We start from the raw sequence: 25847 nt of genomic DNA, 5'->3' as shown, positions 1-25847 counted from the left end.
TATATCCCTATCCCTGTCTGATGTTTCCATCTCTATCCATATCCCTGTCTGATGTTTCCATCATATCCCTATCCCTGTCTGATGTTTCCATCATATCCCTATCCCTGTCTGATGTTTCCATCATATCCCTATCCCTGTCTGATGTTTCCATCTATATCCCTATCCCTGTCTGATGTTTCCATCATATCCCTATCCCTGTCTGATGTTTCCATCATATCCCTATCCCTGTCTGATGTTTCCATCATATCACTCTCCCTGTCTGATGTTTCCATCATATCACTCTCCCTGTCTGATGTTTCCATCATATCACTCTCCCTGTCTGATGTTTCCATCATATCACTCTCCCTGTCTGATGTTTCCATCATATCACTCTCCCTGTCTGATGTTTCCATCTATATCCATATCCCTGTCTGATGTTTCCATCATATCCCTATCCCTGTCTGATGTTTCCATCATATCCCTATCCCTGTCTGATGTTTCCATCTATATCCCTATCCCTGTCTGATGTTTCCATCATATCCCTATCCCTGTCTGATGTTTCCATCATATCACTCTCCCTGTCTGATGTTTCCATCTATATCCATATCCCTGTCTGATGTTTCCATCATATCCCTATCCCTGTCTGATGTTTCCATCATATCCCTATCCCTGTCTGATGTTTCCATCTATATCCCTATCCCTGTCTGATGTTTCCATCATATCCCTATCCCTGTCTGATGTTTCCATCATATCCCTATCCCTGTCTGATGTTTCCATCATATCCCTATCCCTGTCTGATGTTTCCATCATATCCCTATCCCTGTCTGATGTTTCCATCATATCACTATCCCTGTCTGATGTTTCCATCATATCCCTATCCCTGTCTGATGTTTCCATCATATCCCTATCCCTGTCTAATGTTTCCATCATATCCCTATCCCTGTCTGATGTTTCCATCATATCCCTATCCCTGTCTGATGTTTCCATCATATCCCTATCCCTGTCTGATGTTTCCATCATATCCCTATCCCTGTCTGATGTTTCCATCTATATCCCTATCCCTGTCTGATGTTTCCATCATATCTGATGTTTCCGTCATATCACTCTCCCTGTCTGATGTTTCCATCATATCACTCTCCCTGTCTGATGTTTCCATCATATCTGATGTTTCCGTCATATCACTCTCCCTGTCTGATGTTTCCATCATATCCCTATCCCTGTCTGATGTTTCCATCATATCCCTATCCCTGTCTGATGTTTCCATCATATCACTCTCCCTGTCTGATGTTTCCATCATATCACTCTCCCTGTCTGATGTTTCCATCATATCACTCTCCCTGTCTGATGTTTCCATCATATCTGATGTTTCCGTCATATCACTCTCCCTGTTTGATGTTTCCATCATATCCCTATCCCTGTCTGATGTTTCCATCATATCCCTATCCCTGTCTGATGTTTACATCATATCCCTATCCCTGTCTGATGTTTCCATCATATCCCTATCCCTGTCTGATGTTTCCATCATATCCCTATCCCTGTCTGATGTTTCCATCATATCACTCTCCCTGTCTGATGTTTCCATCATATCCCTATCCCTGTCTGATGTTTCCATCTATATCCCTATCCCTGTCTGATGTTTCCATCTATATCCCTATCCCTGTCTGATGTTTCCATCTATATCCCTATCCCTGTCTGATGTTTCCATCATATCCCTATCCCTGTCTGATGTTTCCATCATATCCCTATCCCTGTCTGATGTTTCCATCATATCCCTATCCCTGTCTGATGTTTCCATCTATATCCATATCCCTGTCTGATGTTTCCATCATATCCCTATCCCTGTCTGATGTTTCCATCATATCCCTGTCTGATGTTTCCATCATATCCCTATCCCTGTCTGATGTTTCCATCATATCCCTATCCCTGTCTGATGTTTCCATCATATCCCTATCCCTGTCTGATGTTTCCATCATATCCCTATCCCTGTCTGATGTTTCCATCATATCCCTATCCCTGTCTGATGTTTCCATCATATCCCTATCCCTGTCTGATGTTTCCATCATATCACTCTCCCTGTCTGATGTTTCCATCTATATCCCTATCTGATGTTTCCATCATATCCCTATCCCTGTCTGATGTTTCCATCTATATCCATATCCCTGTCTGATGTTACCATCTATATCCATATCCCTGTCTGATGTTTCCGTCATATCACTCTCCCTGTCTGATGTTTCCATCATATCACTCTCCCTGTCTGATGTTTCCATCATATCACTCTCCCTGTCTGATGTTTCCATCATCTCCCTCTCCCTGTCTGATGTTTCCATCTATATCCCTATCCCTGTCTGATGTTTCCATCTATATCCCTATCCCTGTCTGATGTTTCCATCTATATCCCTATCCCTGTCTGATGTTTCCATCTATATCCATATCCCTGTCTGATGTTACCATCTATATCCATATCCCTGTCTGATGATACCATCTATATCCATATCCCTGTCTGATGTTGCCATCTATATCCATATCCCTGTCTGATGTTACCATCTATATCCATATCCCTGTCTGATGTTACCATCTATATCCATATCCCTGTCTGATGTTTCCATCATATCACTCTCCCTGTTTGATGTTTCCATCATATCACTATCCCTGTCTGATGTTTCCATCTAGATCCATATCCGTCTGATGTTTCCATCATATCCATATCCCTGTCTGATGTTTCCATCTAGATCCATATCCGTCTGATGTTTCCATCATATCCCTATCCCTGTCTGATGTTACCATCTATATCCCTATCCCTGTCTGATGTTTCCATCTATATGCCTTGAATTCTAAATAAATCACAGACAGTGTCACCAGCAAAGCACCCCCACACCATAACACCTCGTCCTCCATACTTTATGATGGGAAAAACACATGCAGAGATCATCCGTTCACCCACACTGCATCTCACAAAGACAGCGGTTGAACCAAACATTTCCAATTTGGACTCCAGATCAAAAGACACCAATGTCCATTGCTCGTGTTTCTTGGCCCAAGCAAGTCTCTTCTTATTATTGGTGTCCTTTAGTAGTGGCTTCTTTGCAGTAATTCGACCATGAATTGCTGCAGTCTCCCCTGAACAGATGATGTTGAGATGTGTCTGTTACTTGAACTGTATGAAGCATTTATTTGGGCTGCAATTTCTGAGTCTGGTAACTCTAATTAACTTATCCTCTGCAGCAGAGGTAACTCTGGGTCTTCCATTCCTGTGGGGGTCCTCATGAGAGCCAGTTTCATCATAGCGCTTGATGGGTTTTGCGACTGCACTTGAAACGTAACGTTTTTGAAATGTTCCATATTGACTGACCTTCATGTCTTAAAGTAATGATGGACTGTCATTTCAAATCAAATCAATTTTTATAAGTCACATGCGCCGAATACAACAGTGAAACTTACAAGACCCTAACCAACAATGCAGTTTCAAAAAAATACAGAAAGAATAAGAGACAAAAGTAACAAGTATTAAAGAGCAGCAGTAAAATAACAATAGGGAGAATATATACAGGGGTGTACTGATACAGAGTCAATGTTACAGGGGCAACGGTTAGTTGAGGTAGTATGTACATATAGGTAGAGTTATTAAAGTGACTATGCATAGATGAAAACAGAGAGTAGCAGTGGTGTAAAGAGAGGAAGAGGGGCAATGCAAATAGTCTGGGTAGCCATTTGACTAGATGTTCAGGAGTCTTATGGCTTGGGGTTTAGAAGCCTCTTGGACCTTGACTTGGCGCTCCGGTACCGCTTGCCGTGCGGTAGCAGAGAGAACAGTCTATGACTAGGGTAGCTGGAGTCTTTGACAATTTTTAGGGCCTTCCTCTGACACCGCCTGGTATAGAGGTGCTGGATGGCAGGAAGCTTGGCCCCAGTGATGTACTGGGCTGTACACACTACCCTCTGTAGTGCCTTGCGGTCAGAGGCCGAGCAGTTGCCATACCAGGCAGTGATGCAACCAGTCAGGATGCTCTCGATGGTGCAGCTGTACAACTTTTTGAGGATCTGAGGACCCATGCCAAAACTTTTCAGTCTCCTGAGGGGGAATAGGTTTTGTCATGCACTCTTCACAACTGTCTTGGTGTGCTTGGACCATGTTAGTTTGTTTGTGATGTGGACACCAAGGAACTTGAAGCTCTCAACCGGCTCCACTGCAGGCCCGTCGATGAGAATGGGGGCGTGCTCGATCCTCCTTTTCTTGTAGTCCACAATCATCTCCTTTGTCTTGATCACGTTGAGGGAGAGGTTGTTGTCCTGGCACCACACGGCCAGGTCTCTGATCTCCTCCCTATAGGCTGTCTCATTTAGTAAAACGGATTTAAGTTACCCTGCATTAAAGTCCCTGGCTACTAGGAGTGTCGCCTCTGGGTGAGAGTTTCCCTGTTTGATTATGGCGGAATACAGCTCATTCAGTGCTGTCTTAGTGCCAGTCTCTGACTGTGGTGATATGTAAACAGCTACGAAAAATAGATGAAAACTCATGATAAGCTGTAGACCACACTACCTCAGGTGAGCAATAGTTCGAGACTTCCTTAGATTTCGAAGACCAGCTGTTGTTTACAAAAATACATAGACCGTCGCCGCTGTTCTATCCTGCCAGTACAGTGTATAACCAGCCAGCTGTATGTTGATATTGTCATTGTTCAGCCACGACTCCGTGAAGCATAGGATATTACAGTTTTGAATGTCCCATTGGTAGTTTAATCTTCCTCGTAACTCTGCGATTTTATTCTCCAAAAATTGCACGTTTGCTAACAGAATGGAGGGAAGTGGGGGTTTATTCGATCGCCTACGAATTCTCAGAAGGCAGCCCGCCCTTCAGCCCCTCTTTCTCCGACTCCTCTTCACGCAGATCACAGGGATCGGGGCCGATTCCCGAGGAAGCAGTACATCCTTCGCGTCGGGCTCATCCGAGTTGTGGAAGGAAAAAACGGACTCTGCTAGTCCGTGGTGACTAATTTTAGTCTTGATGTCTAGAAGATCTTTTCGGTCATAAGAGACGGTAGCGGCAACATTATGTACAAAATAAGTACAAAAATAACAATGGGCTGGGGCACGTAAAATGTCTGCCTTCTTCTCCGGCGCCATCTTACACTTTGCTTATTTGAGCTGTTCTTGCCATAATATGGACTTGGTATTTTACCAAATAGGGCTATCTTCTGTAAACCCCCCTACCATGTCACAACACAACTGATTGGCTCAAATGCATTAATTAAGGAAGAAATTCCACAAAATAAACTTAAGGCACACCTGTTAATTGAAATGCATTCCAGGTGACTACCTCATGAAGCTGGTTGATAGAATGGGTGACTATTTGAAGAATAAAATATATATTTTGATTTGTTTAACACTTTTTGTTACTACATGATTGCATACGTGTTATTTCATAGTTGTGATGTCTTTTCTATTATTCTACAATGTAGAAAATAGTCCAAATAAAGATTTTTTTTTGAATGAGTAGGGGTTCTAAACCCTTTGACCGGTAGTGTATATCACTATCCCTGTCTGATGTTTACATCTAGTTCACTAAGAATGGAGGAATGGGAGGAGGAAGCTACTAAGTCCTATTTTCTCAGTGCACACACAGGTTCATTTTAGGGCATACTTCTGTATTCATTAAATCTAAAAGTTATACACTTGTGAGATCCCTAGAGTGCAGATCTGGTGCCTGTGGGATGGAGCTAGTCCACCTTATTTCAATGTCAGCTGTAAAGGTGCCCTCTTTTTGGGTAATTTGGTGTCTGGCCATGAGGCCTCTGAGGAATATGGTGCAGGAAAATAGTTTGGAGTTAAATTGTATACTAAAATGAGTAATATCAGTGGTTAGGGAAGGGTCAAATATTTATCAGTTTTCATCTGCTAAAATACCCTGAAACCCACTCAAGTAGAGAGCGTAATTTACATTACACCATTTGCACCAGCTCTATGAGTTCTGCCAAAAATGAAAATGCTTTTCCCTTCAACCCTAAGGTAACCCAAACAGATGGACAGAAAGAGGAGAGAGAGACAGTGTCAGAGAGACGCAGAGAGAGAGAAAGAATCAAAACAGCTGGACTAACTAAGCCCTTCTCTCTTCTACAGTAAACAACTCCGGGTATATCACTGAGAAATGTGGTACCCAGCACCCCCAGGCACCACTGGAATGATATCACTCTCTGCCATCCCCATTTCCTCAGTGGCAGGTTTAACATGCCCATTAACAGTGTCATTCCCTTTCCGTTTGTCTACAGCTCGGCCATACCTCGGAGTTGACAGCTGACTTTCGATCACTGACTATGACAACATGTCACAACTGGGGGACAATTTATACATCACTGGGAGAAGGAATCTGATGCATATCACAAGATATTCCTTTAATATTTTGTAGTAGTGTGAGAATTTTGACACCATGTGTGACAGCTCATTTTTTGTTGTAAAAAAAAATCTAAACAAAATCTGTTCCTTCAGGTTTTTGGCCATTGCACAGGAGTCACAATGAGAAGGCATAACCCCAAAGTGGATAACTATTACAGATCAACTATTTATCCACCCTTTACATTCCACAGCATCTGTAGCGAATGATTAGGCGCAAAGCTTTTAAACTCACTCAGTGAAGCTAAATGGGGAGTGGCCAGTAAATGTGTCAACACAGACACTGTCAGAGCAGTAGTGATCGTTAACCCCTGGCCTGCCCTGCCCTCCACAGCTCTGTAGCTCTGTCCCTGTCAAATGTAGGACAGTCAATGACAGGACCCCAGCAACAGCTGGTGGCCCCAAAACGCTTCCACCAGCACATTCTTCACCAGCCGTACTAATGTCCCCATTTACAAATGGCCAGATTTCTGCATTGCTCGGTTCCACTACTGGAAAGGTGCTGCAGTTAGCAAAAGGGCCCAAAATAACTTTGACATTGGATATTAAGCTGTGACACAGCTCTTTAGAGGGAGGACACTGCAAAGTACAAGTGCAAATAGGACAAATATCAGTTCCAGGCAAAGCATTTTTTATGAATATTAGATTGCATGTATTCATCTGATATAAATGCCCTTTCCCATAGGCTAAAACAAAATCTACACAAGTCATCATCAGAGCAATTCTAGGCCTTATGCCATGAGAGACTATAATGCCAGACTGTCTGCAGCCAACAGTTCTCCATGTCAGGGGCGACCAAATGGTGAGTCAGGAAGCACTGGTGGTTCACAAGAATAAGAATATGCTGTGTAAAAATGTCATTTTTGAAGTCACAGATAACAACTTGATTGAAGCAATGCAGAAACATTGGTTTGGTCATTTGGGATTCAGTAAAATGTATGAAAAACCCAAGTGGAGTAAAAAAATAAAATGTTAAAAAAATAAAAAAAGAGAGTGAAGAAGGGGAAAACACTATGCACAATTTGACTGAACGTGCATTTACTGAGGCTATACCGCCCTCTGCTGGAGAGAGAAATAGCAGTACCTGCCTGTATTGGTGATCATTAGAAACTAGAGCCATGTTTTGTGACATGTAAATCAACGCACTCTGATTAGCTCAAACATTATGACTGACAGGAGAGGGAGTGAGTTCTGACCTATGAGAAGACTGAGAGGGGGTTGGCAGGCAGGAAAAGCCCTGAGCAGGTCCAGTACTCCGAGGCTGGGGTCTCTGACATAGAGGTTGTAGTCGGCTGATCCCTGTTTACTACACAGCTCCTGTAGTCTCCTCCTCTCGCCACTGTCTTCTGTACACTCTACCAGGGAACGAAGAAATGCCTGGAGGGGGGGCGGGGGGGGAGAGAGAAAGTGAGAGAGCGAAAGAGAGAGAAAGAAAAGAAGATATAGTATAGATATAGTATCAGATAGATTAAGCCTAATTCTAGACTAAAAATTATATCTATTTTTTTTTTAAATCGTTTTTCAGTCCAGGATTTCACTTAATCTGTGTCCAGAAAACCGCCCCATACACACAATACAAAATAGATTTCACACAGTTACATCTGGCCTACGAGTCAGGTTGTTTCTGCATTCAACAATGTTACATTGTCACCTTGTCAAACAAGACAATGAAAAGTTGGCAGAGGCAGGCTGGCACCCAGGCTACATTCCTGCAGCCTACTGTACCTGCCAACCCTGCTACCGTAGGCGTCTGCCAAACATGCTCCATAGAAGCTAGACTAAAGAGAGTCTTTGTCCTACTGCAGTGCAGTAGCCTTTCACAGTCAGGTTTGGGTTCTAAACTGGGTAGTTCAGGTATAGAGCGTGAAAGCAGAAGGGACCTTCTTAGGGACAGTCCTGAGCTCCAGACTCCAGGTGAGCATGTAGGTTAGAGTGCTGTTCTCTGGGATGTAGGAGGGGAGATGAGCAGCTGGAGGGGAAAAAACACAATCAACTTTACATCCATGCAGTTGTATATAGTTTAAATGTCATGACTAAATCGCAATGACACACACGCATAAATACAATGTATTGCGAAAGTATTCGGTCCCCTTGAACTTTGCGACCTTTTGCCACATTTCAGGCTTCAAACATAAAGATATAAAACTGTATTTTTTTGTGAAGAATCAACAACAAGTGGGACACAATCATGAAGTGGAACGACATTTATTGGATATTTCAAACTTTTTTAACAAATCAAAAACTGAAAAATTGGGCGTGCAAAATTATTCAGCCCCTTTACTTTCAGTGCAGCAAACTCTCTCCAGAAGTTCAGTGAGGATCTCTGAATGATCCAATGTTGACCTAAATGACTAATGATGATAAATACAATCCACCTGTGTGTAATCAAATCTCCGTATAAATGCACCTGCACTGTGATAGTCTCAGAGGTCCGTTAAAAGCGCAGAGAGCATCATGAAGAACAAGGAACACACCAGGCAGGTCCGAGATACTGTTGTGAAGAAGTTTAAAGCTGGATTTGGATACAAAAAAATTTCCCACGCTTTAAACATCCCAAGGAGCACTGTGCAAGTGATAATATTGAAATGGAAGGAGTATCAGACCACTGCAAATCTACCAAGACCTGGCCGTCCCTCTAAACTTTCAGCTCATACAAGGAGAAGACTGATCAGAGATGCAGCCAAGAGGCCCATGATCACTCTGGATGAACTGCAGAGATCTACAACTGAGGTGGGAGACTCTGTCCATAGGACAACAATCAGTCGTATATTGCACAAATCTGGCCTTTATGGAAGAGTGGCAAGAAGAAAGCCATTTCTTAAAGATATCCATAAAAAGTGTCGTTTAAAGTTTGCCACAAGCCACCTGGGAGACACACCAAACATGTGGAAGAATGTGCTCTGGTCAGATGAAACCAAAATTGAACTTTTTTGGCAACAATGCAAAACGTTATGTTTGGCGTAAAAGCAACACAGCTGACTGAACACACCATCCCCACTGTCAAACATGGTGGTGGCAGCATCATGGTTTGGGCCTGCTTTTCTTCAGCAGGGACAGGGAAGATGGTTAAAATTGACGGGAAGATGGATGGAGCCAAATACAGGACCATTCTGGAAGAAAACCTGATGGAGTCTGCAAAAGACCTGAGACTGGGACGGAGATTTGTCTTCCAACAAGACAATGATCCAAAACATAAAGCAAAATCTACAATGGAATGGTTCAAAAATAAACATATCCAGGTGTTAGAAAGGCCAAGTCAAAGTCCAGACCTGAATCCAATCGAGAATCTGTGGAAAGAACTGAAAACTGCTGTTCACAAATGCTCTCCATCCAACCTCACTGAGCTCGAGCTGTTTTGCAAGGAGGAATGGGAAAAAATGTCAGTCTCTCGATGTGCAAAACTGATAGAGACATACCCCAAGCGACTTACAGCTGTAATCGCAGCAAAAGGTGGCGCAACAAAGTATTAACTTAAGGGGGCTGAATAATTTTGCACGCCCAATTTTTCAGTTTTTGATTTGTTAAAAAAGTTTGAAATATCCAATAAATGTCGTTCCACTTCATGATTGTGTCCCACTTGTTGTTGATTCTTCACAAAAAAACACATTTTTATATCTTTATGTTTGAAGCCTGAAATGTGGCAAAAGGTCGCAAAGTTCAAGGGGGCCGAATACTTTCGCAATGCACTGTACCTTTCTTCTTGGTGTCTTTGCGCAGTGAGAGCTGGACACGGTGGCTCCTCTGGTCCTGCAGGCAGAGTCTCTGGAGAAGCTCCCCCACCTCAGAGGCTCTGTTTGGGCAGAGAACGTCAAGCGAGTCCCCAGGCTGGTAGGCCATCGGATGGGCCTAGGTACACAGAGGAAAGGACGGAGTAAAGAAACTAGTTTAACCATAATTTTTAACTACTGACCAATATATTTGGTCTCTGCATGAAACTACACTAAGTGTACAAAATATTAAGGACACCTGCTCTTTCCATGACATGGACTGACCAGGTGAATCCAGGTAAAAGCTATGATCCCTTATTGATGTCACTTGTTAAATCCACTTCAATCTGTATAGATGAGGGTGAGGAGACAGTTTAGAGAAGGATTTTAAGCCTTGAGATAATTGAGATATGGATTGTGTATGTGTGCCATTCAGAGAGTCAATGGGAAAGATAAAAGATTTAAGTGGCTTTGAACAGGGTATGGTAGTAGGTGACAGGTGCACCAGTTTGTGTCAAGAACTGCAATGCTGCTGGGTTTTTCACTATCAACAGTTTTCCGTGTGTATCAAGAATGGTCCAACACCCAAAAAGGGCATCCAACCAACTTGACACAACTGTTGGAAGCATTGGAGTCAACATGGACCAGCATCCCTGTGGAACGCTTTCGACGCCCTGTAGAGTCCATGCCCTGACAAATTGAGGCTGCTTTGGGAAAAAGTGGAGGGTGCAACTCAATATTAGGAAGGAGTCATTCATGTTTTGTAAACTCAGTGTATATAGTAAGAAACGCCTGCCACTCACTGAGATGTCCAGCTCTATCAGAAGGGCTGTTTTAGCCGAGTCATCTCTGGTCAACTGGACTGCCCTGGAGATCGGAACCTCGTGTAGGGTTTCCTTACTGACCGGAGCACTGGTCTGGGGGGGTATGGAAAGTGTGGCTGGTGATGTTAGAACTCAAACAAATATGAATGAGATGTAAACAATTTCATAGTGCCAAAAGAACCCAGTATTACCACAACCCACCTCTTCTTCTATGGTGGCTTCCTGGAGCGTGACATCCAGGTAGGCTGGAGGCAGAGCAGGGACATTGAGGACAGACTCAGACAGTGGAGGCAAGGAGCATGTCAGAGAGGCCTCTACAACAGCAGAGGGTGCTCCACTCTGTGTCTCTAACACTGACTCAGGATCAGTGACAACACCATCTAGTTTAGGAGCAGTCCTATTGTTGCTGGTCAATGACACTGGTCTAACATCAGTAACTGCACTCCCTGTCTCAGAGGCTGCTTCTGTAACATTCAGAGAAGCTGATTTGGGCTCAGTCTTAGTACTCTCTGACTCTGCTGCTGTTCTGAGTGAGCCAGAGCTCTGAGGTTCTGATTCTTTAAGACTCATGAGGTGGAGTTTGACATCTGTCACTGACAATTCGGGTGTTTTGTTCAACGATGCTCTCAGGTCCCTTACATGGCCATCCCTCTCAGGCTGAGGGGTGGCCATCTTGGATAACGCTCCTCTGATGGCCTCCCAGAGTCCTTCAAGCCAGGGGTCCAACACCAACTCAAGCCTAGACACACACACACAGTTTGGATTAAGAGTTAAAGTATTAACATGGGAAACCCACTAAGAGACCACCGCCAACTGGAGCCTGGACAGAAAGCAAAGTCCACTCAGACTCAGAGATAAGCAGTGTGAAGTATCCAAAAGGTAATGTGCCACATACCACAAATGAATGGGGAAAGTACATTCAAAGTGTGTCTGTATTGGTACCACTTTTATTGCTACTAATTCAAGAAGACATTGTGCCCCTACTTTAAAGCTTCTTAGGTGAGTGTCAGGACTTGATTAATGTTTCTCATACATCAACATGTAAAAAAATATGTATTTGCCCTATTAAAAGACCTTGGGCCTTACCCTACACCATCATCTGCATGTCCTGTTGCGTAGAAATGTTTAGCACCAAGTTCCTGTAGACGGCCATCAATAGTCTTCCCACAGTTGCAGAAATTTTCATAGTTTGTATCACCCAGAGCTGGAGCACAGACAAAAACAAGATATTTATCATCACACATAATGTATCAATGAATCTGTTATTTTAAAGCCATCAAATAAGATAAAGACGAAAGTAGTAGCAATTAATCTCAGCACTAGGCCTTTAGTCTTAGGCACACCCTAATCTGCTGTGGACAGACTATTTAAACATAAATGGTACCGTAGAACTGTCTTTATACTATGGCCGCACCAATTGAGAACGAGCAGGGTTTTTCATCACTGGTTACTTGGACAAATCCCAATTTCACAGGTGTTAGCATCTTTCGAATTTCAAAAAGGGGAGGGGACATTTGTCCCATACACTTGCGCCTAACTTGCGAAGAGAGAGGGTGGAGCTCCTCGTTCCAGTTCTGCTCCACATTCTAGTATCTCTTGATCTATTTTCTCAACATGTATGGACCTGGAACTTAATCGAGCACCTGACCAATTACGCAAGAATGTAGTTCTGGGTTAACCAAGATTAGGCACACACTCCTTCCTTACCTATAAGAGCATAGCAGAGGTGTGAATAGTGGTCGCTGGGCAGGGTCTTTTTTTTTATGTTCTTCACAAACTTCAGGGCCGTGTCTGGTGGGTCCCCATCCCCAGTGGTAGACACAACAAACACCACAGGTGCACTCTCCTTCTCCAAGTTAAACTGAGGGGAGACAAAACAGGATCAGTATTCATACCAGAGCCGAAAAGACCAGTGGTAACAACAACTCTGCCACAAATGCGATGATACAGACTTAGTTTTGTTCCTAAGCAGCTTGATAGTAGTTTACCAGTGTTGTAATCATCAGTGATGTAATCATCAGCGTTGTAATCATCCGTTTTGTAATCATCCGTTTTGTAATCATCAGTGTTGTGCCAGCATTGGAATACAAGCCAGGGCACGTTAACACTATTTTGACAACTTTACCTTCCCTCCTTCACTCAAGCAGTAGATGTCAGCAACCAGTCCCCTCTCCTCAGCCTCGTCAGCTATCCCCTCGGCTATGGACTGTGCCTGGCCTTTCTGAGACCCGTACAGAACCAGGAACCGGGGCTTCACCTCACAAGGCATTCTGCTGGACAAGTGGGAATTAAATAAGTCAGTCAGTGTAACTTCACGTTGCAGCAAGTTGTTACAGTGAGTGTATTATATATATATATATATATATATATATATATATATATATATATATATATATATATATATAATAACTGTTGTGGCAACATTGTCACCGCTGTCAACAACAAAACATTCTGCAGACATCGACATGCTGGATTGAAAACTGAGAAACATCATCCATGACACTGATCCTTCCATCTCAACAGACTACACACCAACCAAATAAAACTGTGAATTCAGAAAATATCTAAATCCTCAAAAGGTCCACGACTGACTGCATGTCATTATCGTACATACACAATCGGAAAATTGAAAAGTTAGTTGCAGATCCCCGTGGAACTCCTTTTCTAACATTGTAGAAAATACATAACTGAACACGTTCAACGCCTTACAAAACTTACCCGGAAGTTACGTCACGTTTGACGCACGGCACGTTGTCGCCCCAGCAAGGAACAACCTGTATGTATGAGTGTACAGAACTATGTGTATGTACTTGAATTTGTGCCCATGTATTTATCAAACTTATAACATAACACGAACTTATTCTCTCTGATGTGAGAATGCTTTTGGAGAACAGCTCTCTGTAACTCAATGAGATTCGCGTATCATCCAACTGGTCTGCTAGTAAAACTCCCGAGTGCTAGTCTTCCAGCACGAGACAGTGGCCAGAAACTAAACTCAGTAACGGCGCTAGAGATCGTTTATTAAGTGGAGCCAGAGAGGAAGAGAGGAGGCCCAACTCTGCAGAAAATGTGTCTCCCTCCAGCAGGTGGCGTTTTTTCGTTGTTTCGCCCGCCAAACAATGAGTTTTTGTGAGGTGTTGACCTTACAAAAATGAATGTCTTATTTGCTATGTGAGGCTTATTTGATCAAATATAAGTTTCGTAATGCTTAAGTTGTTACGAGTGTACTGATAAGTAGGACACGTGACATCCCGGCAACTTTGAGAAAAAACACTTTATATCAGAGTTGTTGAGATGGCTATGGATTGGCCTATTCATGACATGATGAGGCTAGTAGTATAGCGTCCAGTGGCGGTCGGTGCCGTTTAAGATGAGGGAGGACGATTTTTTTTGTCATTCATATTCCATTCACTCAGTTCAATGTAATAACAATATGTTTAGGCTACTTGATACTCTGATTTTACCTATATCCATCATGGGGTTTCTACAACCTAGCCTAAATTTACAACGTAGGTGTGCGCACAGGTCGAGATAAAAATGTGAGATGAGAGACATGGACAGACACATTCAATACTGCCTTGCACACTCTTTCCTGGATCTAGCTGGTCTATGATTTAATCATTAGTCCAACAGTTGCACACGATAGTTTCTATTGGACAAATTCAGGTTTGTTTATCCCTCTTTAGTTCCATTTGCTTCCGTTTAAGAAACATTTTTCAACAGAATCAGCAGAATGAATAAACCCCTGATCACACGTAAACGCAGTTCATTTTCATAGCAGCCACGTTGTATTCCTTCTCACATCTATGCGCTCACCTCTTCCCTTCGCTTAAGAACTTCAATGAACAACACATCAGCCCTATGTGACCAGGTGAAAAAGCCTTTCCAAGCCAAACCAAATCATAGCTGCTACACATAGCCTACATTATTGTCACCATATTGGCTAAAGTAACATTATAGTCAACATTGCTAATAGAACTAACCCGTTAGTAAACCTGCCACAATCATGCAGTAACGTTACAGTGTACAGTCAGTAAACCGTTTAGTACTTACACCGGCGGGACCCGGTGGCAATACATTTGTAAAACCAAAAGTTGACCTTGACTTGGAAGAGTTACAGTATTGTGTTGGATAGTCATAGCACTCTAGCTAACCTATAATCCCTCTGTTTGAGTAGGCTAAACTAGCTAGCTGCATTTGCTAGCTAAGTCAATTAAACTGAAAGTGAAGAAAAAAATGACAAAATCTCTATCTCGCTTCTCCTTCTTTTTGGAAGAAATTAATTTGTTCAACTATTGTCTTTCTCACACTTTGAGAAAACTACTCACCTCATTTTATGCACTGCAGTGCCAGCTAGCTGTAGTTTATGCTTTCATTACTAGATTAATTCTCTGATCATTTGATTGGGTGGACAACATGTCAGTTCATGCTGATAGGTTGGAGGACATCCTCCGGATGAGAAAGCCTCCTGAGAAAGCCTCCTAGGTTTTGTATTAAAGTCAATGTACCCAGAGGACGGGAAGCTAGCTGTCCACCGGCTGGCTACACCATGATGCTACCCTGCTGTTTAGGCTACTTTAGACCTTCATTGCAAAACAGGGTATTTTAATCAATTATTTGGTGATGTTAATATGTGTAGTATATATTTTCTTATCTAAAAAGGATCACTTTTAAAATGTTTTCCTTTTAATTTAAAACAAATTAAATTCCCTGAGGATGGTCCTCCACTGATAGCGTCTCTCCCATTGAATACAGGCGTTTGACGTCAACAACTCCATTGAATATTCAAGTGAATTACAATAATGAGATGTATCCACCAATCCTCCAAAAATATAAGCGGGAGCTAGACACCCGCCTTTGCCATTCCACTTTGTAGACAATTGTTAGGGCGGGGAGATATGTCTTGCCAGTATATCCATAACATTTGGTGGAGCTGACACAAGTCAAACGTTTAAGACTTTTCTGGACGATTTGGGCTGGATGGCCAATGCAATGAGCCAAACAATACCAGTGATACTGAAAAAGTAGCTGCATGTGAGTTCACTCAAGTGAACGTATTCACCCCAACGCACATTATCAAGCTAATACATTGAATTTTTAAACTCTCTTTAGTATTTTCATCACCCCTGGTTTCTTAACTTCAGCACCAAACGATGTATCTAAAGCGCGAGAAAACAAGACAATAGTAAAAAGAGTGAGATCGCGAGACTAGAATAACTGATTTGGCAACAACGTGATGAGAGGAATTTTGGTGATTTTTAAAACATTTCATGAATTCAAGCCGTTTAGCACAAAATCTGTCTCAAAACGTAATTGTAGAAAAGGCAAACGAAATATATCTTCACAATATAGTTTTAAAAAATCGAATCATTGAATGATGTATCAACTTCCCCCTTTTCCTACTTGGTCTCGCCCTCCCCGCCCCGAGATCCTTCTAGAAGTCGCCAGCAGACCAGTGTGACCAGGTGCCTACCAACACTCCACTTTTTCACCGGTTAAAGTCTGAATTTAATCCGTGGACACTTCTAAAGTGTCGCCGTCTTTCGGGCAATATGTCCGCTATGGGGCAACTCGCATTCGATGAGTATGGACGGCCGTTCATCATCATCAAGGATCAGGATAAGAAGACTCGCTTATCGGGCCTTGACGCACTGAAGGTACAATGGATTTAGCAAGTCAGCTAGCATGCCACTTCATTCATGCGTCAGGATCTTGTCAAGGCAAATGCAGAACACTTCAAATGCACAACAACTTCAGACCCACTTGTTTAGCTAGACAGTTGGCAAGCTAGCTGCATTATAACATTACGGGCCAATGCATATGTTTAGTTCATGTTGTAAAAGTTTGCTTGCTAGCTAGAAAGTTGTAACGTTATTTATATGGCTAGCTAGCAACTGCATGCTAGTCTGCCCATGTGCTTATTTTCTGAGGACGCCACAGTGAGGCGCGGCTGGTTGTCAAATAAACAATGGAATTCGCTAGATAACATACCACCAACAGTTCTGTGTTTATCACTTATGATGAATAAAGTCCAATTATTTTTTTTACATGCCACATGCAGTCATGACGTAGCAAGGTAACGTTGGTAAAGTAGTTTAGCGACACAGTTAGTTGGATAGCCTAACTCCGCTGACAATATTTGGCAGTTGCTTCTTGGCAATTAACGAGGAATCTTGATCGTCAATTTAATTTTCACGGACATGGCCATCTAGCCAGTGGGTCCCAGAGATATCTTGATTTTATTTGGTTATAGTTTGACTCCTGCAGAATCCCAGCCTCAGTGAAGAAATTCACGAATGTCCTTTTGTGTTGTGCAGTCTCACATCATGGCAGCAAAGGCAGTTGCCTCGACGCTGAGGACCTCTCTAGGACCAAACGGTAAGCCCGAACAAACACGGCCACACTGAAGCTTATTTATTAGATTTTATTTAAGCAAGTCAGTTAACATCCTTATTTACAATGATGGCCAAAACCTAACGACACTGGGCAAATTGTCCGCTGCCCTATGGGACTCCCAATCACGGCCGGTTGTGATACAGCCTGGAATCGAACCAGGGTCTGTCGTGACGCCTCTAGCACTGAGATGCAGTGACTTAGACTGCTGTGGCACTCAGGAGCAACATTTGTAAACAGCAATAAAGTAACTTCTAGTATTGGTGTGTGCCCAATCATTCATTACTCAACACAGTAACAGCTACACATTCATCATGTAGTACATTTGATTTTCCCCCCTTCCTCTTCCTACAGGTCTGGACAAGATGATGGTTGACCGGGATGGAGAGGTGACCGTCACCAATGACGGAGCTACCATCCTCAGCATGATGGATGTGGACCACCAGATCGCCAAGCTCATGGTGGAGCTCTCCAAGTCTCAGGACGACGAGATCGGAGACGGGACCACCGGAGTCGTTGGTAGGGGACCCTACAGATTTGAGTCTGTGATTGGTCTGACTCATTAGCTTACTAAATAAACAAATTTAATCTCTATCCTATTATGAAAATTGGATTGTACTCTTCTGGTTCCTTTTTTTGGCGCTGATCTGGATTAATGTTGCATTGACGGGATACAGCAGCATGGCTTTCTCACTTCTCTCATCTAGGAACTTAATCTTACATGGGGCATCTTATGAGACATCTGATCATTTCTAAAAGCCATGCTCAATTCTTTCTATGATAAGATTGTGTTCATCAATGCAGAATCATATTGGTACACTCATCCTAACTTATCTCCCCTCCAGTGCTGGCTGGTGCTCTCCTGGAGGAGGCAGAACAGCTGCTGGACAGGGGCATCCACCCCATCCGTATCTCTGACGGTTACGACCAGGCCGCCAAGATCGCCATCGCGCAGTTGGACAAGATCAGCGAGACCTACCCATACGACCCCAGCAACACGGAGCCACTCATCCAGACTGCCATGACCACACTGGGATCCAAAGTGTGAGTCTCACTGGCTGTTAGTATTTTTTGTGGTCGTCATGGCAACTTTCAAGAATTTCATTAATGGTCCAGCTAGCGGATGCCTTTTTATTGTTTGCACGTCTACTTGTATTTTTTATTTTAATGGAACCATGCAGTCTTTGCACAAAGATGAATGATACACAAATTGATTTGGCCCGTATGGAAAGTAGGATTAAGTTATTATTTGTGAACCTTGGTTTCATAAGGTCTCATACAGATTTCTCTCCCCCATCTTTCCTTTCTCAGGATCAACCGCTGCCACAGACAGATGGCGGAGATTGCAGTGAACGCCGTCCTGACTGTGGCGGACATGAACCGTAAGGACGTGGACTTTGAGCTGATCAAGATGGAGGGCAAGGTGGGAGGCAAGCTGGAGGATACCCAGCTCATCAAGGGAGTCATCATAGACAAGGAGTTCAGCCACCCTCAGATGCCCAAGGTACACACCACACACAGCTTAGGTAGTTTAATGTAATAGCGTTGACGTTTAGGCTAGATGACCTTCATCAGAAGGTAGTGGTACCTTATTCAAGTTCCAAACCCAGTCATACAGTTGATACAAACAAGGGTCATGTTAGTACACCTCAGATCCAACCCAGTGTAAACTCTAGGACCGACTGGATCAGTAACTCTTCCCCTCCCTTACTCCAGTCACTCTGTCCCCGGTGGAGTGGTCTGACATTGACTGGATACAGCACCACGGCTGTTTCGCCTCTCATTTAAGACATTCACCTTAAATTAGGCTTGTGAGAGCTGACGATTTCTGTAGATTTAGGGGTATTCTTTTTTTGTCCATCTAAGTCTGAAGCACTCTTTTTAAAATTGTGTTTAGCCAGATAAATGATCTTGTACAGTAATTGCCTGTACTCTTTTCCCCTCAGCTCCTGAAAGACACAAAGATGGCCATCCTGACCTGCCCGTTTGAGCCCCCTAAGCCCAAGACCAAGCACAAGCTGGACGTGACCTGTGTGGAGGAATACAAGGCCCTGCAGAAGTATGAGAAGGACAAGTTCCTGGAGATGATCAAACAGGTCAGTCACAGAAACTTTAGGACTTCATATTTCTCTATAGCACAGCTGCATACAGTTAATTCCAGCCATTCAGTCTGGACAACTTAAATATGTGTATATGAAGTTCCCCTCATCTCCTTGAATCTAATTGAATATGATCTAAACTTTAAAAAAAAAATTAAAAAACAGATAGTGGAGTTTGGTGAAATAACATGAAAGTGTAATATTTTAACTATTTACTTTTTTCTTTTCTTTTTCCAGATCAAAGATACCGGCGCTAACCTGGCCATCTGCCAGTGGGGCTTTGATGACGAGGCCAACCACCTGCTGCTGCAGAATGAACTGCCTGCCATCCGCTGGGTCGGAGGGCCTGAGATCGAGGTGATACGCGCACCGTCACACACAAACTACATACAGACATTTTGCCATCTACCTACAAGAAGTTATCGGGGGGAGGGTGTTCACCAAACTATTTATGCATCGCTAACCTCACTGTTTTCTCCTCCCTCAGCTGATTGCCATAGCAACAGGGGGCCGCATCGTGCCTCGGTTCTCTGAGCTGACCGCTGAGAAGCTGGGCTCAGCCGGTGTCGTTAAGGAGATCTGCTTTGGCACAACCAAGGACCGCATGCTGGTCATCGAGGAGTGCAAGAACTCCAGGGCAGTCACCATCTTCATCCGTGGAGGAAACAAGATGGTGGGTGGACTGGTAGTCTGCTAATGTTGATTGTTAAGAGATTATGCTGAGGCAACTGATAATCAGTTAATGTAGACAGCTGTGATTCCTCGTCAGCTGTATCTTTAGGTCACGGATGGACACTTCCTGTACCTAAGTGAACAGGCTTTCATTGCAGCCCAGAACTAACTGTTTCATTTCCCTGTCAGATCATTGAGGAGGCTAAGCGTGCGCTGCATGATGCACTGTGTGTCATCCGTAACCTGGTCAGAGACAACCGTGTTGTGTACGGGGGCGGAGCCTCTGAGATTTCCTGTGCCCTCGCTGTCAACCAGGCTGCTGACAAGGTAGTGTGTACACACACACACACACACCAGGTGAAAGATTAAAACTTTGTATTTGACTTGCATCAAGAGTGTGCCCCGGAGTAACAGTAATAGCCTGATGATGATTCTGAAACAAAGCAATGTGCTCATACCACCATCTCTCTCTGCAGTGCCCGTCCCTGGAGCAGTATGCCATGCGTGCTTTTGCTGATGCCCTGGAGGTGATCCCCATGGCCCTGGCAGAAAACAGCGGGCTTAACTCCATCCAGACCATGACAGAGGTCCGCGCCAGGCAGGTCACCGAGAACAACCCCGCCCTGGGCATCGACTGTCTGCACCTCAACACCAATGGTAAGGACAGACTCACAACTTGTCAACTGTACATTTTTGTGTTTATACCCATCTTTTGTATATCCAATATTCACAATGTTAAATGTTTTCATTCACCTGTCTAGGGGCTACATGTAAACACTTAATATGAAGCATTATATCTTTAATATAGCTGTAATTGTTATTGATGTGGATTATTTTCTCTGTCCTAGACATGAAGCAGCAACATGTAATTGAGACTCTGCATGGGAAAAAGCAGCAGATCTCTCTGGCCACCCAGGTGGTTAAGATGATCTTGAAGATCGATGACATCAGAAGCCCGGGAGAGTCTGAAGATTAAGGACCCCCACCTAGCCAACTACTCCCACTGAGCGCGTGCCAGTCTCAGCCCAGTTTTCTAGGACTCAGCAAACTTCTAATCTAGAATATTCTAGAATGAGGTGTTCTAGAATTACTGCTTTAGAATGTTCTAGAACTCTACTCTGCAGAGTTCTAGAAGTTGTCTGTGTTCTAGAATGTTAAGTGTCCTAGGCCTTTAGGCACTTGTCCAGCACAGTGTCCAACCCTGCGTACTGTTATTTATCATTTGATCCTGAAACCGCCCCTCCTTCAAGCTGAAGTCATCAATAAAATGTTGGTCTGTGACATTTCTCTTCTGTGTGGGTTTTCACCCAATATGATACAAATATGCTTGTGCAATACTGTTCATTGATTAGAGTACATTTGTCACTATTGCTTTGTAGGTAATAATTATCTGCACTGTCAAACATTTAATTCATATGAGATGGTAGGCACATTGAAGCTTTGCTCTTAAAGACATGCTCTGGTACATTTGAGTATTTAATTTTTTACGCCTCTCATTTTCGGCTGTATGTGTCCGTGTAGTTCATACATGCATAATAAGTAATTACTGTCTTACTTCAATTAGCTGTAATCCCTAGTTTAAAAGTAATTTTCCTTAAAGCTGTGCCTTGTTCCCTACATTTCACCACAGGTGGACCAGCCCACTAGCAAATTAAGTTGAGACAATGATCTTTAGCCCCTCCCATTTAAGTGACAGGTTGCAGGGCTGGCCCAACAGCTCAGTGGACACAGCGATTTTGGGGACCATAGTTGGCTCGCCAGAACTACTGGCAAAAAAATGGACAATTACCAGAGAATCTAACTACAATTTTTCACAAGCACAGTTCACCTAATTAATTACTGCAAAGCCAGTGCTGTGTTTCACAGTAAACAAATTTAAGAAAAAACTATCAGATGTGTAAAAATCATTGATGCCATAATGAGTATTCAGTTACTTGGTCTAGTTTTGAAATGTTTATGATGGCATCGGGATACAGTACTATCAACTGTAAGAAGTCAATGGTGAGAGGGAAAAATACTTAATGCTTTTATTCATGGTTATGAGAACAATTGATCTTGGATGAGTTGGGGGCCACAAACATTCTGAACTCACCATGAGGGTTACCTTGGGTGCTGTGGGTCTGCTTACGCTCACATCCATACCCACATATGCAGTCGGGGTCCTAAGCAACATTCTGATGGGGGATCCCCCCACCTTGCGACCTAAACATTTTGTCAGCCCCCTCTTGACAGTGGAGAGAAGATTTAGAGTAAATTTCTTGCAATTCTAAACATTTTGCCATTAGGCGTAAAGAAAATGTTGCAGTTTTAAAGCTAACCTCTCCTAAACACAAAAGGGGAGCAGCCAGTTGCCCCACCCCTGGTCTAAGGAAGCTCTAACCTCCTGACTCTTAAGTTGAGCTCAATATAACATCTCTCACACAGGGAAGAGCAGGAAGCCACTGAAGGTGTTGCGCAACCAAGAAGAACCAGCCAGCACATGCTCTTTGGGGAGACACATGTAGACCACATCCCCCTCTTCCAGCTCTAGAGACAATGCATTAGATATACAGTTGAAGTCAGAATTGTACATACGCTTAGGTTGGAGTCATTAAAACTCGTTTTTCAACCACTCCACCAATTTTTTTTTTTTTGAATTTTACCCCTTTTTCTCCCCAATTTCGTGGTATCCAATTGTTGTAGTAGCTACTATCTTGTCTCATTGTTACAACTCCCGTGCGGGCTCGGGAGAGACGAAGGCTGAATGTCATGCGTCCTCCGATACACAACCCAACCAGCCGTACTGCTTCTTAACACAGCGCGCATCCAACCCGGAAGCCAGCCGCACCAATGTGTCGGAGGCTACACCGTGCCCCTGGCAACCTTGGCTAGTGCGCACTGCGCCCGGCCCGCCACAGGAGTCGCTGGTGCGCGATGAGACAAGGAGATCCCTACCGACCAATCCCTCCCTAACCCGGACGACGCTAGGCCAATTGTGCGTCGCCCCACGGACCTCCCGGTCGCGACCGGTTACGACAGAGCCTGGGCGCGAACCCAGGGACTCTGATGGCACAGCTGGCGCTCACAAATTTCTTGTTAAGCAAGTCAGCCAAATCAGCTATGTTTTTTAAAAGGCAGTAAACGAGGCTGAATTAACTGTTTCACTGCTAGACAAGGCTCCGCTAATAGCCAGGTGTAGTGGTGGTAAGGATTCACTCCATTGTGCTGAAAAGAAAGCTCTGCTATTTGGACAGCTTTATGTCGGCCCTAACAGTTTGTGGGCACCGTTTGTCACCGTTATAGTGCAATGAATGTATTCTTTAGTGTTGTGTTTTGTCGTAGCTTTGCTGGCATGCATAATGTTTGCTATTGTTGAGTTTGCCCCACCAAGATTTACATGCTAAAATCACAACTGATTACTGACTCCTACTCCTAGGTCACAAGTCATTGTTCTTGTTTTCTGTGTGTATACCTATACTTATTCTTTACAATCTGATGGCACTGTAATGGCACAACTAATACTTTTTGAAGTAGTAGTAGTATGCGCTACTATACCAGTAACTGAGTTGTAGGCTGTGCCGCGGGATTTCAGTACTGAAGAAGGGTAACAACAGTCCATCACCTAAATCAACCGAGAAGGCCAGCTTTGGTCTGTCTGTAAACACGGGAGAGTGAAAAAAATACATTTACATTCAAAGTATCATAAGTAAAATAAGATCATGTTTTTATCTGGCTGTCTTTTATGCATTTTATCCAAATCCCAAAGCAAACTATAACTTTAAAATCCAAATGTGGATGAATAAACCTGAGGAAAGGTTTGTCTGCATCTGTTACCTGCATTCTGTCTCTTAAGCTCTTCCACCTCCCTCTCACTGGTACTCTGGCCTCCAAGGCTGTTGTTTAACAGAAAACATATGCAAAAGCGAACTTGAATTTAGTTATCCTGACCACTTTTAAGGTGATGGTTTGATTATGTCAAAGTCCTCCTAGTACTTGTGTTCTCACTGGCTGTCACTGGCTGTCACTGGCCACCAGGGCTGACAGAACATGAAAGAAAATGTGATTACTGAACAAAGTTAAACCATAATAAAACATTACTCAAATACAGTAAATGTATCATTTCTAACTGATGACATCTCTGTGACATGTACCTGCATTCTGTTTCTCCAGCTCCTCCACCTTGTTCTTCTGGAGCTACAGTTCAGTCTTGGCGACACTCTGCTCCTCTCTAAGAGCCATCGCCTCGTTTTCAGTGGCTGTCACTCTGGCCCACATGGCTGGCAGTTCAGCTGCTTGTGCTGAAATTGTCATTTTGACAATCAAAATGTTATTTTGTAATACATTCACATTTAATGAATTACCTTGCTTCTTAACACAGCGCACATCCAACCCGGAAGCCAGCCGCACCAATGCGCCGGAGGAAACACCGTGCACCTGGCCACCTTGGTTAGCGTACACTGCGCCCAGCCCGCCACAGGAGTCGCTGGTGCGCGATGAGACAAGGACACCCCTACCGGCCAAGCCCTCCCTAACCCGGGCGATGCTAGGCCAATTGTGCGTCGCCCCACGGACCTCCCGGTCGCGGCCGGTTACGACAGAGCCTGGGCGCGAACCCAGGGACTCTGATGGCGCTGCAGTACAGCACATTTCTTCTTCATGTCAGGGGTGGCGGTGGTCTGACCGGTCGTCTGAGTCATCTCTGTAGCTTCAGTCACTTGGCTCTCGATCTGAGCCTCTCTCATCCTGCTCTCCCTTCCCTGACCCTGTCGAGTGATGTCATTTTCTCTGACCCCTCCACTCTCTCCCTAAGCCCATGCCCCAGACAGACAGACCAGCAACACCAGCAGAGCTACAGCACCACTTATTCTGAAATGGCACCTCTTCAGAAATCACATAGTCTATGAGGCTCTGTCCCCTTATTTATATACACAGACTGTACAAAACATTAGAAACACGTTCCTAATACTGAGGTGTACCCCCTTTTGCTCTCAATTCGTCAGGGCATGGACTCTACAAGGTGTCGAAAGCATTTCACAGGGATGCTGGCCCATGTTGACTCCAATGCTTCTCACAGTTGTGTCAAGTTGGCTGACTCTACACCTAACCTCCTGACTTCATCTAACCTCCTGACTCTACACCTAACCTCCTGACTCTACACCTAACCTCCTGACTCTACACCTAACCTCCTGACTCTACACCTAACCTCCTGACTCTACACCTAACCTCCTGACTCTACACCTAACCTCCTGACTTCATCTAACCTCCTGACTCTACACCTAACCTCCTGACTCTACACCTAACCTCCTGACTCTACTCCTAACCTCCTGACTCTACTCCTAACCTCCTGACTCTACACCTAACCTCCTGACTCTACACCTAACCTCCTGACTTCATCTAACCTCCTGACTCTACACCTAACCTCCTGACTCTACACCTAACCTCCTGACTTCATCTAACCTCCTGACTCTACACCTAACCTCCTGACTCTACACCTAACCTCCTGACTCTACACCTAACCTCCTGACTCTACACCTAACCTCCGGACTCTACACCTAACCTCCGGACTCTACACCTAACCTCCGGACTCTACACCTAACCTCCGGACTTCATCTAACCTCCTGACTCTACACCTAACCTCCGGACTTCACCTAACCTCCTGACTCTACACCTAACCTCCGGACTTCAACTAACCTTCTGACTCTACATCTAACCTCCGGGCTTTATCTAACCTCCGGGCTTCATCTAACCTCCTGACTCTACACCTAACCTCCGGACTTCACCTAACCTCCTGACTCTACACCTAACCTCCT

The 25847-nt window shown here is 43.8% G+C and overlaps 2 protein-coding genes across 6 annotated transcripts in view; one reads left to right on the top strand and one right to left on the bottom strand.

Moving 5' to 3' along the window:
* Window positions 1-14884, bottom strand: part of mtrr (5-methyltetrahydrofolate-homocysteine methyltransferase reductase) — a 44557-nt gene extending 29673 nt beyond the window's left edge. Inside the window, exons 1-9 of one of the 5 annotated variants that reach the window (XM_090189710.1) lie at window positions 13613-14884; window positions 13020-13164; window positions 12602-12755; window positions 11981-12098; window positions 11096-11633; window positions 10874-10987; window positions 10056-10209; window positions 8244-8332; window positions 7560-7740 (exon numbers count right to left, since the gene is read on the bottom strand). In XM_090189710.1, the coding sequence (XP_090045836.1) occupies window positions 7560-7740; window positions 8244-8332; window positions 10056-10209; window positions 10874-10987; window positions 11096-11633; window positions 11981-12098; window positions 12602-12755; window positions 13020-13163 (1492 nt within the window). In that variant the 5' untranslated portion in view covers window position 13164; window positions 13613-14884. Of the gene's footprint in view, window positions 1-7559; window positions 7741-8243; window positions 8333-10055; window positions 10214-10873; window positions 10988-11095; window positions 11634-11980; window positions 12099-12601; window positions 12756-13019; window positions 13168-13508 lie in introns of those variants that run through there. The other 4 variants (XM_090189709.1, XM_036935134.2, XM_090189708.1 and 1 more) reach the window with 4 other exon arrangements.
* A 1441-nt stretch (window positions 14885-16325) lies between these two features.
* On the top strand, window positions 16326-21339 carry LOC110535450 (T-complex protein 1 subunit epsilon). Its single transcript, XM_021620451.3, has 11 exons — window positions 16326-16551; window positions 17212-17272; window positions 17642-17806; window positions 18133-18331; window positions 18599-18791; window positions 19234-19383; window positions 19624-19743; window positions 19874-20059; window positions 20248-20385; window positions 20535-20715; window positions 20907-21339. The coding sequence occupies exons 1-11, from the start codon at window positions 16447-16449 to the stop codon at window positions 21032-21034; spliced, it is 1626 nt and encodes a 541-aa protein (XP_021476126.1). The 5' UTR covers window positions 16326-16446; the 3' UTR covers window positions 21035-21339.
* The last annotated feature ends 4508 nt before the right edge of the window (window positions 21340-25847 follow it).

The sequence above is a fragment of the Oncorhynchus mykiss genome, chromosome 11 (genome assembly GCF_057628025.1).
Source record: "Oncorhynchus mykiss isolate SJ-2025 chromosome 11, ASM5762802v1, whole genome shotgun sequence".
In the NCBI taxonomy this organism is placed as follows: Eukaryota; Metazoa; Chordata; class Actinopteri; order Salmoniformes; family Salmonidae; genus Oncorhynchus; species Oncorhynchus mykiss.
The sequence above is the reverse complement of the archived record's forward strand: the minus strand, read 5'-3'. Positions and strand labels throughout refer to the sequence as shown.

Bases quoted from the DNA above. Each gene is read 5' to 3' on its own strand.
- LOC110535450 (XM_021620451.3), top strand. From the start codon at position 16,447: ATGTCCGCTATGGGGCAACTCGCATTCGATGAGTATGGACGGCCGTTC. The intron at 17,807-18,132 runs GTAGGGGACCCT...TCTCCCCTCCAG, and splicing joins CGGGACCACCGGAGTCGTTG to TGCTGGCTGGTGCTCTCCTG. The intron at 19,384-19,623 runs GTCAGTCACAGA...TTCTTTTTCCAG, and splicing joins TCCTGGAGATGATCAAACAG to ATCAAAGATACCGGCGCTAA.